This window comes from Protomyctophum parallelum (assembly GCF_964188405.1).
Source record: "Protomyctophum parallelum genome assembly, chromosome: 15".
NCBI lineage: Eukaryota > Metazoa > Chordata > Actinopteri > Myctophiformes > Myctophidae > Protomyctophum > Protomyctophum parallelum.
This window is the reverse complement of record NC_139710.1, coordinates 48,399,839-48,417,442: the sequence shown is the minus strand read 5'-3', so window position 1 is coordinate 48,417,442 and position 17,604 is coordinate 48,399,839. Positions and strand designations below refer to the sequence as shown.

Below are 17,604 nucleotides of genomic sequence, written 5' to 3'. Positions count from 1 at the left end.
AAAGAACAATACAACAATACAGCAATACAATCAAAACAACAATGATGTACATTTGAAGGTCAGAATCTTCAATAGATCAAATTCTATGTACCAAGGTCACTCGATGCAGGTATATAGTGCAGGAATATACACAATGATTAGTCTTTAGGGTGGTTGTGTTCCATTTGATATCCTTCTCCTATCACAGCAACTCACAAATCTTGCTGCTGTGTTTGCACATTGTTGTACTTCGCACAGCAGATATGAGAGTTTTTTGTCATTGGTCATGTTTTCAAAATCTGTGTCTCAGGCTTTCTTATCTGTGAAAAGAAATGGACCCTGGATCCTCCTCCCCTACATTGATAAGGAGGGACATTGCTGCCACACTCCTACTTTTCACCCCTCCACTTTATAGCATATTTTATGGGGCGTCCCCCCACTTCTAAAAGTAGCACTAAAACACTGGATATTACTATAATAAAAGTAACTGTATGACCTTTTATTAATTGATTCCGTATACAACTTTGTATCTTCCCTGTGACGTCATGTGGGTCAATACATCATCATAATTTTCAATTCATCAAAACATTTAGAGAATACGAATACCGTATACACTTCTATAATATAGTCAAAACAGGACATCGTCATAGAGGAGATAAAAATGGAAAAGAAACATAATAGGCCTACAGTGAGGGGGGGAAGGGGGTGGGTGGGGGATTCAGATTTGACAGGGGCCAGTTTCGAATTGCAGCCGTCCGTAGGTGCCCTATGAGAGCAATTTTGAAGGAGTCAATGGATTTGCATGTCTTTAATTAATGACTGTTGGTACTAGGGCGTTCCACATTTTGGTGGCATAGGAGCAAAATGAATTTAGTCCATTGTTTGTGCCGAATCTGGGTTGCACATGGTTTGTTGAACTCCCTCTGGTGTTGTGGGTGTGGACTTCGTTGACATTAAGGAAGGATTTAGACAGGTACATGGGTATCTTGGTGTCATTATTAATATGCTGATGCATGTAATACATAGTACCACAATAGACATATTTACTAGGGAACTTCATGCTGGTGAACAGAAACACCTGATTCTATTATAGAGAAAATATAGAATAGAAAATAGAATTATTGAGAATAGAATCAGGCTACAGAAACTCATATTTGTCACAATCTAGGCTACTTCTGTCTCTCCTATTCAGCCACATTACTATTTTCCCAGCCTCTTGCTTCTCCACTAATCCACCAAATGTTCTCAGACTTTACCTCAGTTTCCCCCCAGTCTTCTGAATTTAATACTGAAATAAATACATAATAGTCCTAAATACATTGGTGACTATTTTAATTGCGTATTTTGGTGGAAGACAATATCAATAAACATTAAATATGAAGTGGAGGTTATGGACCAGCGATAGAATGCTTTGATGTCACCAGGGAAATGTATTTTATTGTACTGTCAAAATACAATACAAAACATGGTTATTTTATTTTTTATATAAATATATATATAGTCATTTAGCAGACACTCTTATCCAGAGAGCAACTTGCAAGATCAGATCAAATATCATGAACAGGGTAAATGGTCACGTAGAGTGCAAAGATACCACGTAAACATCCAACATAGCATCTGTGTAAAATAACATGCTATGCCTATGCTATATCTAGGACATTCTTAGAATTACACAGAATTTGTAGTCAAGCTTATCAAACTTGTAGTATTATGTCTATCTAAATAACATTTGAACAAGTAAGCAAACATACTGTATATCTGCATAGTATAACCATGACCATCTAAAAACATTCAAATTATACAAAATATAAGTTATGGTTCCTCTCCATGGAAATCTTTTGGAAAAAGCATTCGATTAATATGATTGAAGAGAAAGGAGAATACAGTAGCTTCGATGAAGTTGCTGTGAATGTCTCCAATCGCAGAGTTACTATTCACATTGATGACAGCACAAAGTGTATGCATTGTAAAGGTAAATTCATGTTACTGTATAATATACAGTGTATATACAACTATGTTGGCAAATGGTGTTACTGAAACCACTATATGCTGTAGCCACCGCCGTGATCCCAGCAGCACCTGCCCCTCTAGACCAGAAATCCGGCTGGCGGGCCAGGCTACTATATAGACCGATTCACAGAGGGGTGCCCTGGGCGCGGCCATTACTGAGGTGTAATCCATGGAGCAGGTGCTCCGTAGGCCAGGTGTAGCTAATCAGTGCTGTTGCGCTTAATGGTACACCTCAGTAATGGCCGCACCCAGGAAACCCTCTGTGAATCGGTCTATACTGGAACTAGGCATGTAAAACTTTGGCATGTTGGATAATGGCTATAAGCAAATTAAATGATGTGTAAAAAACCTGCATAGTTTTACAAGGCCATTGGAGATCTATAACGGCAGTTTCTAGTTTTCCCTGCCAAGTGTGATCAACGCACAGCGCTTCTCTGTCCCCCGGCCAAGGTTCACCAATGTTGAACGCGACACTACACAGGGCAGGGCTTAACACATTCTGAGCTTCAGACGCATCAGCTTCTCTGTTCACTTCCATTACAATTACATGAGGAGAAAAGGGCCTGTGGTGCGTTGACGGCTCTGAAGCGTGTGAAGTCCGAAGTGTCCTGTTCAACATTGGTGAACCTGAACCTTGACCAGTGAAACAAACTTACAGACCACAAAACCGGCACTCCTCCCAGCATTGTCAGCAACATGACACATGGCATGTTTTGCAGAATGCAGATGTATTGGGGCGCATGTGTGACTGAGCCTTAACACAGTTAAATGACACAATCTGTTCCTTTCACAAAACAGTCTTATTTTTCAAAATGCGAACAGTGTGAAAGGAATAAAAAATTCTACATGTAGTCAGTACAGACTGTTGACAGGCAAAATTGACTTCTTCTTGATTCGTTCCAGAATATTCTGCCTCAGTGCGTCGTTCCGTACCCTGTGCCAGCGGTAACGGGGGTTTTCCAGGGGCGGAGGGGCGCTTTCCGCCGGCTCCAGGCGCTCTCCGTCTTCATTGCGTTGGGGGCGGTCTTCCACCAAAGACACCAGCGTGTTGAGACACACGCCGTCCATTTTGCCCGGCTGCCTTCCGGTGTGCTGCACACCGAGCACGCCCAGAGTGCTGAGGTCGTAGTCGTGGTAACGGCTGGGCGTGGCTTCCTGCAGCACCATGCTAGCAGCCCAGGTCACCGTGTGGGTCTTCACCGCGGCGGCTGCCGGCAGGTGGGCCGACGGAGCTTCAAAACAAACACGTCAATAGTTTTAAACAAGCTTGTATGATGAGTACAAGAAGTGAACAAATCTAGAGCCAGACAGAATCACCAATTCGAAGTAGAACCTGTGGAGCTTGGTTTGCGGATGGTGTAGGTGGGAAAGTGTGCTCACTCAGAGACCGGCAAAATGTTTAAATAGACATCAAAACATTAAACGCCATTGACATTGAAGGGAAAATGTATGTCCTATGTAAACAAGGAAATCAGCTAACCAATCACAGGCATTCTGATTGGCCAGTATGAGATGATGCATGATGATGTTTGATGATAAGAGCTGATAATTCCGCTAAATATGACGTAAATTAAACATCAAAACATTAAACGCCATTGACATTGAAGGGAAAACTTTACGTCATATGTAAACGAGCAAATCGGCTAACTAATCACGCTTGGCCAATAAGGGACCACCTTATGTAGCAAATTGGCTAACCAATCATATAAATTCAGTTGTCATCTTACATGATCATTCGGAAAAGGGGCAGTTTGTTATGTTATTATTACATTAAATATCATATATCGTATCAATTGCAATATATAAAATCGGCGAAACAATCACATAACTTCAGTGAGATGATCTATAATGATAAGATCGCCCCTCACTTCACACAGGTGTGATTTTTTTTTATTGATGTTTTCGGGCAGAGTAGGGTGTAAAATGTGTGCTAATTAGTAAGGCCAGGCGTGGCCTCGGGCCAGCCCAGTTAGGTAGGGCCCAGGTAGGGCCTCGGGCCAGCCCAGTTAGGTAGGGCCCAGGTAGGGCAGAGTCTTAATTTTCGGGCCCGTTGAGAACGGCCGCCGGGCGCGGCTGCGCTAATGACTTTGGGGCGGGCCCATCTAGTTTGAGCCATGAGTTGTTGTCTGCAGGCATTAAAGCTATTTCAGCGTGCTTTTGCCAGCAGTGTGGGCTTTAGACATGTGACCACTTTGCGCAATTGCAGTTGTTGAGACATATTGACGCCAGATAATGAAAAGATTACTGTGCTGTGGTTGAGAGGAAGTGTTGTACCTGTGGCCAGCAGTACCCACAACTCCTGCTGTGAGTTGGTGAAGGTCATGATGATTCTCTGGGCAACGTGTTGACAGGGCATGTCTATAGGCATGGTGGTGGGATGCCAGGCCGACTGACGGTACCTACACACACACACACACACACACACACACACACACACACACACACACACACACATTAAAGAAACCCCCCGTATATCCACCAGCCTGTGGTTGGCTGGAATCAGTGAATGAAACTCACTGCTTTCAAGAGAAAACTGGTTTGAGAAGCACCATGTGGAATGATGTAGACAGGGCCACACTAACTACTCAGTGAGCTGGAGACACACACACACAGCAGGATTATATAACGGACTTGTCTTTTCACTCTATACTGTAGGCCTGTTTGTCAAGTATGGTTTACTGTGTTGCGTTGGATTTTCCATTTCCTGGACCTATGGACCACATTACAAGATGTGTTGGTTATGACCGCTTCCTCTCAAAGAACGTCCTGTTCAGTAAAGGTCTGTTTCAGACTAAAGTGCAGTATAATTAACATACTATGTATTCTTGCAAATAATTAGGGTGTAATGAACTAATGATTAACTTAGTAATTGAGTAGTCCAGCAAGTTAATGTAACGTAATGTTTTTCAGGCCATGGACCCCTTAGCGGAGAGAAATTAAAAGCAGCACTATGGGTTTTTCACGCCTTCCGTTCAACTACATAAGAGGTCTTCAAAGCTAGCTCACCATATTTAGCCGATTGTCAGATGTGACATCATGTGAGACAGGATTTTATTTTAAAGGTATATTCAGTGATTTCACTTAATTCAAATATCACTTATTTTTTTGTTTTGTTGTGATAATCCTCCCTACTATAGAGTGTGCTGACCATATAAGGAGTTCCTCCCTGTCCCCAAGTTTTTGACTCTCTATCCTATCCGAAAGGCTTAGGTCCCAGCCAAAAACGAAACCTAAGGTTTTTTGAGTGAAATCACTGAATATACCTTTAAGTATCTATCTAGGGTTTCCTCCAAGTGATGCTGCAGCTTGGAAGGCTTCATAGATCTGTTTAACAGTACTGTTGTGTAAATGTAATGTTTGTTTGTATTTGCGTTAGATTCATGTTAATGTGTATTTTCAGACATTATATATTTCTGGAGGGGGAAAAGAGGAAAAAAACGCATTCCTATCAAGAATTTGTCATGGTTTTGCCATTTATCATCCTGATATACACAATTCTGCTGTGCTGACTGGATTCTTATGAGCTATATGTAGTCCTTCACCAAAATGTGAATGTTTGTCTCCTCTCTGTCCTGTCTCTCGCCCGTGTCTCTCTCCCTGTGCTATCTCTCTCTCTCTCTCTGTACTGTCTGCCTCTCCACTGTACCATAGTGTCATAAACATGAACCTCATTGTTCGTACTTGAGTCCAACGTCAATGAGTGGAAGGATGTCTCGTCCTCTGAGAGACAGGGGAGAAGTTCTGTCCCACCAGGCCGCCTGTAGAGACTCCTGGTCAGCGTCTTGTGGAGTTTTCAGACTCCCACCTACAGTATGGTCAGACCGATTGAAAGAAATGTATGTGTTAACACTAACACATTGTACACAGTTGAAAGTTTCCCAAAAGCAAACATATTCTTGTCTAGTGAATGTAGGACATTTGTATTAAAGATTCAAGTCTAATGACACACTTTATCCAAATACTGTATGCATTACTACCTATATCCAGAATACATATAACCAATGTGTGTATCCAGAATACATACATCAGACACACCTACTCATTCCAGATATCAAAACTATAAAATAACTAACACCTATGGAATTATGTACCAACCAAAAAGACAAAACAACTACAATCATAACCGTGTGTGTTATGCGTTAGCCTGGAAACCAGACGAATATGCCAGTGCTGCAGTGATATTAGTGTGGCCGTGCCAGGCTAGTTATGTGTGAACTCTGACCTGTGACCTTGACCAGGAAGATGAATCTGATCCACTGAGGTCCCTGTTCCTGGATCAGCAGCAAGGTGATTGGTTGACAGTCAAACCCTGCCTCCTCTTTCACCTGAAACAACAATAAAATGTCTTTAAATATTATCACACATCTCTTGAATACTACCTTTCACTTACAGCACCTCTCGGCTTGACACATTATTTCAGTTGAATGTGATGATTCAGGGAGATGTGTGCTATTGACACTGCACGCTTGCTGACAACAAAACCAGGGGAGTTTTTCGTTGCCATTGTCGCAAATTCGCAATATTGCTTGCTCTGGGTGGATCTTTGTTGGTTGTAAAGTGTCTTGAGACAACTCGTTGTGATTTGACACTATAATAAAATTGAATTGAATTGAATTGAATTGAATTAAAAATATATATATTCCAAGACTAGGTTTCTGCCCGACAAAATATTATATAATCGTTTTAATAGAGTTTGAGAAACACAAAACCAGTAATGACATGTCTTACAAAATAAGCCTATGTCCATAACACCTACCTACTAGATTTAATTGAGCCTCAAAGACAGACAAATGTTTTGTTTGTGTATGATTTACGCATGGATAATTTGACAGTCCATGGTTCCTATAATAATGTCCAAAGCATGGATCAAGGAAAATTCCCATGTGAGCCTACTGTATGCGTGCGGTGTTGTAAAGTTTCCTTGTTTACACTTCACAGCTCCTCTCACCTCTCTCCTCAGAGCCTGTACAATGCTCTCTCCTTCCTCCATCCTCCCTGCAGGGAGGTACCACTGTTTGTAGCATTCCTGCTTCGCCTCTTGTACCATCAACACTTCCTCCTGATGGAACACGCAAACGTACTCATTACAAAATAATTTATGGGGCCAGTGTCTTCAGTGCGATTAATTCGCCAGTGTCTTGAATACATTCACCGTTGCTATTGCTATTTTAACAAAATGTTCGCCCTAGAACAGGGAGCTAGGGGTTCAAATCCAATTTAGAGGGAAAGTGCAGACCTATGCTATCTGCTGCCTGCTAGAGCATTCAAACTCTTTTGAATCACGACTCATTTCCACACAGGCCACTTATAAATTCTGCAGAGCAGATTTGAAGTATTTAATCAGACCAGTGTGTGTCCCAGTGGAAACCTCGTATGAATCTGATCTTAGGTCAGAATGGGTTAACAAGCAAACTAGATATAATGGATATATGCATTTCTAATTTGTGATGGAAACGATTATGCGTTTAAAAATTGTGATTATCTCAAGTAATCGATCAGGCGGTTATGTATAATTCTGACAGGCCTATAGTTCTGCTAACCTTATCATTGAAGATGACGGCGCAGACAATGTAGGAGACGGTCTTCTTCAGTACCACCGGCGGTCTGGCCAGCTCGGGAATCACGTCCAACAGCGTCACCTCTAACCCCTCGCCGCTCAACAGCCGAGCCATCTGCTCCTCCACCTCCTTCTCTTCCACCTCCACCTGCATGATGGCTGCTGTGCTGGCCGGATTGGAGGAGAGAGGTCAGCGCAGGGTACAGAATTTACGGATGGACACACTCTTCTTGGACCTGGATGCGCTGGTAGGATAACATAGGAGTGGCGGATAGAACACTGATTGAGTTGGTGGTCATTTTAACATGACACACTTTCAACACCTGCCGGTACATCCACAGGCTCGATGGTGGTCACTGGTAGCTACTAGTACAACTACAGTCTTTAAAACCGAGAAAGCATCTGTGTCACTTTTGTTTTTTTGTTTTTTTTACCACTTTGACCACTTTATCTGCTATTCAAAAATAGCAGATGTGGTGCGAAGATCTTAATTTTGTGCAAACCTTTGAATATATTGGGGTTTTCTTTTGCTTCTGGGGATCCCTGGAACAAAATATTTTGAGGTCGGCCGCCAAATATATATCATTTTGGGGGTCCTCGACGCCCTACCCAGAGCCATCTAATAGAAGAGTTACCATATAGGGGCTCAAGCGCTGTTCATGCAGCCTGAATTGAGACAAGCTGGGGTTGGAAATACATTGTTTTCAACGAGGGCGGCGCAAATAAGAGCAATTTTACGCATGTTTGCAACATGACAACTGTTTTAATGTATTGTACAGTAACAACTAAAGTCTCTTTAATGTTTGTTGTACTATTACTACAAAACAATCTAAAATAAAGGGATTTAAGATTACATTAAAGCTGGGCTGTTGCCTGAGTGCATTTCTGCCTACATCCGGTACTTGAACTGTACCCATTCTGCAATCTGTTAATACAATGTTCAGTTCAATCAATCAATGACGTGGGCCAAAACACTGAATGCCGGTCATGATGAGGTGTGAGTCCGATAGCAGGATGTAGTAACAGCAACATAATAACATTGATCTCTGATTAAATCACCCTGTGTGTAAACTATTTGACTTTAGCTGGTCGATAATGCTATTAGTTGAGTGAGTTGACCCTGACTGCAATGTTAATCTGTTGAGAATATTAACCAACATGAACCAGCTATAGCAAAGCTTCGCTGACTCTACACAACATTGTGTGTGAACATATAATTATAAACGTGCACAATTCCTGTATAAGAATAGAAGATGCATACCAAACCTTTAGGACGTTAATGAAAAATCGGTCCACTTGTCATTAACCACCAGACTGACGCCTGACACGGACAGGCCACCATGTTTGTTTTGACAACAACTACTCCACCTATCTGTCAAAGTAAAAGGCGCACCATCATGACATCATGACATCCGGTGCCGAAGCGGAAGCTGTTTATTCTTGGCTCTTCGACCGGCGTCAAGTTACCATAATTAAACAACAATTCCCCGGTGTGTGAACTTCAAAAACAAACTTTTGTATTGTAGGTATTAAGTAGGTTAATGTAATGACTGTATTGTAATTTCATGTGTTGTAAATACTATTAGTATATATTCCCTTTTTTTTTTTTTTAACGATTGGGTTTTTTAAACTAAAGTGCTACTGCATGTATTTTTTGAAAAGTCTCCTGTGGCTGTGGACAGTTGGTGAAAACTTTGTGATTGTGGTGAAGTCCATATCAAATAAATAAACAAACATAAGTATGAATACAGATTCATAACGTGAAATTATAGTTAATAACGACAACAATAATAATATTAATAATGATCATCATAATATAAAATCACACCATATCTTTGATGATCAATTTTAGAAAAATAATTAAAACCAAACAAACCCCCAGAATACTATACTCAGTCAAATTTGAAGATGGTCCTCCATACATTGACAGTATTCCTGAAGCAGAGGGTTTGGCTTTTATTTTGAAGGAAAGGTTGCCCTGCTTTCGGTCTCATAGTAGATTTGTTGTGGCTAACTTGACGCAACTTTGCTCTGTCATAACATGCATGGCGAGGTCATATGGATCGTGGAGATTCAGGAGATATGTAACTCAGTAACTGACACAACGTATCATCGCGCCATATAACGTTAAAAACAGATCTTTGTTTTTGTTAGTGTGCTTCGATGGAAAATTCACAGATCAGGAGAGACCAACCATCAAAGAGAGCTGATAAACGGGTCAATACACTGACTCAAAACAGGTCTGTACTCCGACTGCAAATAGAACATTTGTGAAGTGAAGAGAGAATGTAGTAGAGTCAGTTTTATATGTATGCATGCATATACACACATTAGATAGATTAATGGCTATATGGAGAAGGAAAAGAGAGAATATATTGACACATGTATGTTTCAATCATTTACAGAATTGTATCAATATATTTTTGTCATTGGTGTGATTTGCATTGAATAGCTTAAGCTCAGTCACTGCCTGGTCCATCTGAAACCACTACTATAGACTAGCATTTTTTCTTCTTTTTTTATAGGAGACATACCGACTGTCCTACACATCTATCCATCTCTGGATTATGCAAATCACCCTCGCCTGCCACTGTGCTTCGTCTAGTTCTTCAGCCTGGAACCAGTAACCATCATTTGTGGACTGTATAGGAACTTCATATACATCACAGAGAGACACTGTCTGTGTCAGTCCCTCCTGCACTGTCCCCCCCCCCCCCCCGGCCTTCCATCTATCTGTATCTCATATACTGTCTCTCTTTCTCAAAGCCGGAATACTACTGTCCGTCTCTCACAAATACAAATTCAGTGTTGTTTATTGTAGCCATGGCGCGTCACAGTAAGCTGCAGAAGAATGTTCTGGCTTTGTACCGCCAGTTCCTCCGCGCCGGTCGAGACAAGCCAGGCTTCGTGCCGCGGATCAGGGATGAGTTCCGGGAGAACTCTGGTATCAAGAAGACGGACGTCATGCACATCGAGTACCTGTACCGCCGTGGACAGAGACAGCTGGAGCAGCTCAGAGACGCCAACACCAAACAGCTGGGCTCCTTCTCCAAACCCAAAGTAGACCACAGCTGACCTCTGACTAGGGTTGGGATCCGGAACCGGAGGAACCGGATCCGACATTGAGCAACCGGAATTCTTTCCATCACATTTGGAACCGTTTCCGGGGCCCATTTTATCACACTTGTCAGAGCTGTCATGTGGACTTCATGTCTGCTTTACAGTTACAATACCGGTGGGTCTCATGCTTCTCAAGGACCGCCATAACTCTGAGAGTGTACAAATGGAACCACATGGACCCGTTAAGGGTCCATTTGGTTCCAATTGTACACTCTCAGAGTTACAGACCTTATAGGAATCGTTGACGGGAACCGCTAGAGGAAATCGTTAAGGAACTGTAATCGTTAAAATCCGAAAGGATCCCAATCCTAGCCCGGACGGGCCTCTGTAAAGGGCCAGTTCCTAAACCTCCAGTGACGTCACGTCATGGGACCTTTTGAAGGGACAGTGCTGCATAAAGATGGATCTGCATATTTCTGTTAACGTGGACAGTTTAATCTCCGTTTATGAACACAGAAACGGGACAGAAGCAAAATGATCTGATCTCTGTGGAGGGTTCATGTGGAAACCTGCTTTGACTGGTATAGGAAAGGGTTGTGGATGAGTTGAGGGAGGCTAATTTATAATTCATCACACAACCCTTTCAGTCAACAAGAACTTTCTATATTTAACTGAAATATTCACAACATCTGCTAGTGGAATTGTATTTGACGGTGGTGAAATGGTAGTTAAACCAAAATCTAAAATGTACACACTGTGGCTAACAGATCTCAGTCAAAAGCTTTGATTAAGCCACAGTTTGCACTTTTATTTTAGTTTTGCTTGTGATTTTCACTGGTCCTGCAGTTATACCCTCAACTCAGGTGAATGTGCCAGCTGTTTTCTTTCATGGTGAAACGGTAGTTACCATCTTTGCACACTGCCAGTGTCCTCATAGTAATATCACCATAGTAACATGGACAGTACAATCAATGGTGCTTACACTATAGCAATGGCCTCTCAAGCAGGACTGTGGGGTCAACAACATGGCTGCCGGTGAGCATGCTGTTTTCAGTTAGTAGGCTACCAGAGGCATAAACATATCAATAAAGATTTTTAATGGAAATATGTTGAATACATTTGTTGCCCTTCTGTCTTGTTAAAAGATTCACGAGAGTGTTATAGTTTAACTAAATGCACCTGTAACTGTATAGAAATATTGTTACCTAAGTCCTTGTTTATCAAAAATAATTATGAGCTTAGCCTTCAGGTTACAACTTCAACTTTATTGTCACATCATAAGTTTAGGTCTAATAGAGTGGGTAAAACAAATTGTTACAATTGTACAAGCTCCACATGGTTTGGAGTTTGACAAAATGACAAATGAAACCAATTCATATTCAGAAGACAAATGCATGAAATGGATAAACGCAGCTTAAAACAAAAAATACTCAGTCATAACTGCCAGGTGCAGAAAGCTCTTGTTTATGAACAAGAGGGAGAGTACCACCCAGGATTACAGTTTAGGCAATTGTTACCGGGTGAAAAAATAAATGTGTTACAAAATACACAATGTCAGTGGTAAGTGAGTGAGCGAGACAGACTGTGTGTGTGTGTGTGTGTGTGTGTGTGTGTGTGTGTGTGATTGGGACATCCCTACTTTCAAGGTTTTTCTAAACCGTTCAGAAATAACAGAAAAGCTCGCAGTGCGGCACAAAGTGCTGTATGTAGAGGGTGTGTGTAAATGTGTGTGCACATCTCAGCTTTGCAAGACATTAATAAATAAACTAACAAGCTAAAGAAAAAAAACAATGTAGTTACCAAATGTAAATTTACTTCAGAGGTCTGCCTCTACATCCTTGCATTATTTTTCCATAACGACATTGTCACACAACACACACACGCATACAAGGACACCAATATTATATAGGTGCATTAGAGTTGCATCTGCAAAATCATGGCATGTGTTTTCATGATTCATACACCGATTGCGGCAGAAGCCATGCAAGGTACCAACCAGCACATCAGGAGCAATTTGGGGTTCAGTGTCTTGCCCAAGGACACTTCGACATGGACCCATGGATCATTGGACGACCTGCTCTACCTCTTGAGCCACAGTCGCCCACAGTAATCCAGTGTAATGCTTAATTGGGCCGTCCACTCACAGTTAACAGTCTTTGTATTGAGTTTGTGCTTGAAATGTACTGTAATTCTGCAAACTGTTAATACATATTTCAATCAATCAATGTGTGTAGTGGTGGGCATGTGGTCCATTTGCCATGATTATTTTATACCTGTCAACTACTGCCATCTACAGACCAATGGAAGGTAGTGCAGTTGTCCTGTGTTTTGTGTGACCAGTACTTTTGATTGATTGATTACACTTGTTTGTTCAATTCATCAAAACATTTAGAGACGTACAAATAGACACTTCTATATAGTTAAAGAACAGAACAGGAAATCATAAAGGAGGTAAAAAGGGAAAAGAAACATATACAGTGAGGGGAAAATGGAGGGGGGGATGGCGGGATTCAGATTTTACAGGGGCCAGTTTCGAATTGCAGCCGTCCGTAGGTTCCCTTTGAGAGCGGTTTTGAAGGAGTCAAGGGATTCACATGTCTTAATGACTGTTGGTAGGGCGTTCCACATTTTGGTGGCATAGGAGCGAAAATAATTTAGTCCCTTGTTTGTGCCAAATCTGGGTTGCACATGGTTTGTTGCACTCCCTCTGGTGTTGTGGGTGTGGACTTCGTTTACATTAAGGAAGTATTTAGACAGGTACATGGGTATCTTGGTGGTGTATCGAATCTTGTGGACCAGACCCATTGCAAGATGCTGTACTATGTCGTCGGCCCTAAGCCATCCCAGCCTGTCAAAGTGGGCAGGGGTGAGGTGGGTTCGGGGGGTGAGGCCAAGTAGGAGCCAGACAAGTTTGTTTTGGGAGGTCTGGAGCCTTGTTTTAAGGGCCTTTGAGGTGCTGTGGTACCAGGACCGTGACCTCTGTGACCACCATGACCTCTGTGACCTTGACCGTGACCTCTGACCCTGACCATGACCTCTGTGTGTGTTGGAGTGTGACTCCACCCGGCTGACGTGTCACTCCTCGTTAGAAGTGCTGGTGTAAAGTATAAAGCACATTTACTCAAGTACAGTTTTCAGGTACTTTTACTTCTACTCCACTATAGCCCCATATGGTAGGTGCTTAGTATGAGGTATAAAGTACAGCAGCCTTGTGTTCATAAAACAGAAAGATTGGGTATTGGGTAAGACTGACGTTATGTATCTTTCAGGACCCTTCACTGCTTCGTGACTCTGTCTCAACCATTACTATATGGCTCTTTCCTCAGCTATTATTCTTTGTCTGAAATAATTTCTGCATTATCGACATCATGAATTAATTATGCTCTGTTGTATTTTAGCCTTCACAAGCACAAACCTCTGATATTCTCTGCAGGTTCTGTGAGAAGATGAAGGCCATCCAGGTGATTTCTGTGACTCTTGACGTGCGTTCTGGCAGCCAACGTTCAGGTCCTCAAGCCTGGCAAATGCCCCCAGCCTGCTGTTCAGAAGAACTCTGATCCCACCAGGGTGAATATACTATATACTAATACAATATTACATATATCTGGCCTTGGTTTTCGTGTTTGCTACTATCTGATATCTGCTACGGAGCAACACAAACATTTCTTTACTAATTCAAATGTACATGCATGAATAGTTGAATACTGTAGAATACATTTTGATTGATTGGCTGCTTTATTAGCAGTTTGCAGAAAAAAGCACAGGAAAATACAGTTCAATACCAGGTCTGCTAAGAGGATTTAAACCCAAGAAAGCATATGGCTTGTTTCCATTGGGGTCCTTTTGTACTATTTACCCATTTTGGGCGGGAACCCCTTTTGGTGTTAGCATTATGTTATGCTTTAGCTATTGAAAAATAGCAGATCTACAAGCTCATAGCGTGCCACCGTCACCGAGTGTCGCGCTACGAGCTTGTAGGTCTGCTATTTTTGAAAAATCGAAGAACGACTGACATAGAAACATAGCTTTTTCAGAAAACTGTCAGGATGTAGAAGACATTTTTAGAATCTGATCTCAGGTCAAAATGGATTAAAGCTGCAATCTGTAGGTTACATGTACTACCTGGGACTTGAACCTCCATGTCCCGCATGGGAGAGTAGTACCTTCACACGTTTATCCAGGGGAGATAAAGATAATCCTAAAGTATGAGCTTCAGGCAGTACTCCTTATCAACCAATGAAGAGGGAGACACCTCCTCCAACTACTTTTGCATTGTAGTTTTAATAATATCATCTACCAAAACATGCTGTAGCTAATATCACTTGTTTTTAAAGTTTCCTATACTGTACATCACATGACCTTCTGTGTTGTGTGTGTGACCCTGTAGTACATGATTAAGTGGTACGAGATCCAGAAGCTGAACAACATTTTCCAGCGGGGAGAGAGTGTGGCGCTGCCGAGTACCATCTGAAAGGCCCCACAGTTGTTGGCGTGCTCAACAGTGAGCTGATGTGAGTACTGTACCATCTAAGAGTTATAACATTATGGCCCTACCTTAATTCAACTCTGAGAGTGTCATTTGTACAATTGTACACTCTTTGAGCCACAAATTGATAAATTAACACACAAATGAAATGACTGACCTTTATGTGAAAAACGTGACCATCTGTCATGTTTGCAGTTAGGGCTATTTCTGAAGTTTAGATTAGGCTTATTTACGAAGGCAATAAGACACATTTATTAGGTATTATTTACTATGCAACACTTATTTACTACGCAACACTACGCTTCCCAAGCCGTGTATATCCACGGCTTCCCAAGCCGTGTAAAGCCGTTGCAATTTATGAATCATGTCCCTTCGGTCACTCTCATTATGATTAGTTTTTTCCATTATCTCAGATAAATGAGAATACATGACTTTGTTCTCCTTCTTTAGCAATTAGAAGAACATTCCACAAGGGGTCATCATCAGGCATGCCATTTAGCTGCTGTATGTTGGTGAAGAACCTGGCTTGCTTTTCTCACATTAGAATGAGATGCAGTGTAATGCTGATTCAGAATCAGTCTAGTTGGCCCCAAGGCGCTGTCTGTCTAATGGAGCCTGCCTGCTTGCTCAGAGGATGAATAGGATCTTGACCATCAGGTCAAATTATTATAATTATTATATACTTGATAATTATGATATATGAAGTAATTGTGAAAACATATTAGGCTACAACAAAGTCTATTTCATGTTGTTAAAGGGATTGTGACATTAAAAAAAAGGTTTTGGAATTGTTCTTATTTTTTTTAGGTTTTCTAATCTCAATTGCACCCAAAAAACATGAACTTTTAACATTCAGTAGATTTTCTGTGATCTGGGGTTTTCTGGCTCAAATAGGTGCTCTGATTTGCCGGCAGTAAGTGACATCACTTACTGCAAATCCCATATATGTCAATGGGATTTGCCAGCAGATGTCACTGTTTCACTGTGTTGCCTGTTTTCATTGTAGCTCAAAAGTAGCTCCAAACCCCAAAGAAAACTTCAGACCACAGAAAATCCACTGAATGTTCAAAGTTCAGGTTTTTTGGGTGTAATTGAGGTCATAAAACCTAAAAGAAAAAAGAAAAAGAAAAATAAATGAAAATGAATGTCATAAAACCTTTAAAAGTCTACAATTATAGTAATGGCTTGGATTCCTTCATGTTTCTTTGAGCTTTACTGAAACAGCATTCATCATACTTGGCTTGCATAGAAAGGAAAGCACATTCCACTAAATGTCTTCTAAGTCCTGATGCCCTCTACTGGGACAGTGGTCTCCTACAGGTCTCCAGCAGTCAAAGTCAACTCTTTTATTTTGTCAACCTTGAATCTCAGGTTGGGACTTCGTATATTTACTCCAATATTACAATGGTGTGAACTCCTAATCACAGCCTTCATCATACAAGGCTTCTAAACAAATTATTTTTTATTAACGTTGAGACCCGACCTATTCTCCTGATCGTTTAAGGTGAAGATTTCTAACTCAAATCTTTGCCTCAAATCTCATCAAATATTTGGAGATGAGCAGCCAAATGCATAGAATGTTGGTGGTCCTCCGTCCTTGACAGGCTAAATGTATGAGGAGAATTCACTACTAGGCCTAGCAACATAGCTTTTTCAGAAAACAGCTAGCTGTCCTGGGGTAACCGCAGGGAGAGAGAGAGTTGGGAGAGTTGAGAGAAAGACTGAGAGATAGAGGGAGGGAGGGAAGGAGTTACAGAGAGAACTTAAATAGATAAGAGAGACGTGTGTGTGTGTGTGTGTGTGTGTGTGTGTGTGTGTGTGTGTGTGTGTGTGTGTGTGTGTGTGTGTGTGTGTGTGTGTGTGTGTGTGTGTGTGTGTGTGTGTGTGTGAGTGAGTGAAAGTCTTCCTCATATTATTACTAGAAATGCATTCTGAAGTGCCATATGACATGATTTTTATTATTATTTGGGGCTGCAGTGTCCGGCAAGCCTAATTTGCTTTTGGCCATAATTTGTATACCAGTGCTATGACAGCAGAAAACGAACATGAATATCCAGTAGGCCTACATATTCAGATTCACAAAATAAAACATTTACAGCCATAAAGATTGGTCTGCTGATACACATGGAGTCATCAGCCACTTAATTTCACCTGACACCTAAAACATGAATTGTTGGCCTATGAGAGGGACTTTAAAGTTCATCAAATAAAATGATCTTAAAACGAGTTTCTATTATTTTGTATTTCACTTTATTATCTATGCCTTTCTAAAGTTGACCTTTGTTTGAAAGGGTTAAATTACTTTACTATAGTTAATTGAAAATTCCTTTTAATGTTTGATCAGGCCTATACAATATGTTTAATGCCCACAGAAAGTAAGAATTAACAGCACAATGAGTACATTATAATCAAGACAAAGTTCTACAATGTTTTACTTGTTTTGTTCGTGCAGAGAAGACTGCACACCCGGTTCAGTATTAAGCAGGTGCGTTGGCAACAAAGCATGCAGTAG

General features: G+C 41.2%; 3 protein-coding genes across 6 annotated transcripts in view; 1 reads left to right on the top strand and 2 right to left on the bottom strand.

The window, feature by feature from the left end:
* The window catches only part of LOC310872396 (ectonucleoside triphosphate diphosphohydrolase 2-like), a 249,295-nt gene that overhangs the window by 218,818 nt on the left and 12,873 nt on the right, over nt 1-17,604 (bottom strand). The gene's annotated exons all lie outside the window — the stretch shown is intronic.
* On the bottom strand, nt 1,394-8,921 carry nudt18 (nudix (nucleoside diphosphate linked moiety X)-type motif 18). 4 transcript variants are annotated; one of them, XM_083784086.1, is made up of 7 exons: nt 8,813-8,921; nt 7,530-7,708; nt 6,938-7,048; nt 6,212-6,314; nt 5,671-5,794; nt 4,264-4,388; nt 1,394-3,221 (listed from the first exon to the last, which is right to left on the bottom strand). In XM_083784086.1, exons 2-7 carry the CDS (start codon nt 7,698-7,700, stop codon nt 2,842-2,844), a joined length of 1,014 nt encoding a protein of 337 aa, XP_083640212.1. In that variant the 5' UTR covers nt 7,701-7,708; nt 8,813-8,921; the 3' UTR covers nt 1,394-2,841. The 4 variants fall into 4 exon arrangements, with proteins under 4 accessions (XP_083640212.1, XP_083640210.1, XP_083640211.1 ...); XM_083784084.1 differs by having other exon boundaries at nt 7,530-7,791; nt 8,813-8,914; XM_083784085.1 differs by having other exon boundaries at nt 7,530-7,782; nt 8,813-8,906.
* Nucleotides 9,579-11,679, top strand: sdhaf1 (succinate dehydrogenase complex assembly factor 1). Its single transcript, XM_083784028.1, has 2 exons — nt 9,579-9,786; nt 10,072-11,679. The coding sequence occupies exon 2, from the start codon at nt 10,370-10,372 to the stop codon at nt 10,619-10,621; it is 252 nt and encodes an 83-aa protein (XP_083640154.1). The 5' UTR covers nt 9,579-9,786; nt 10,072-10,369; the 3' UTR covers nt 10,622-11,679.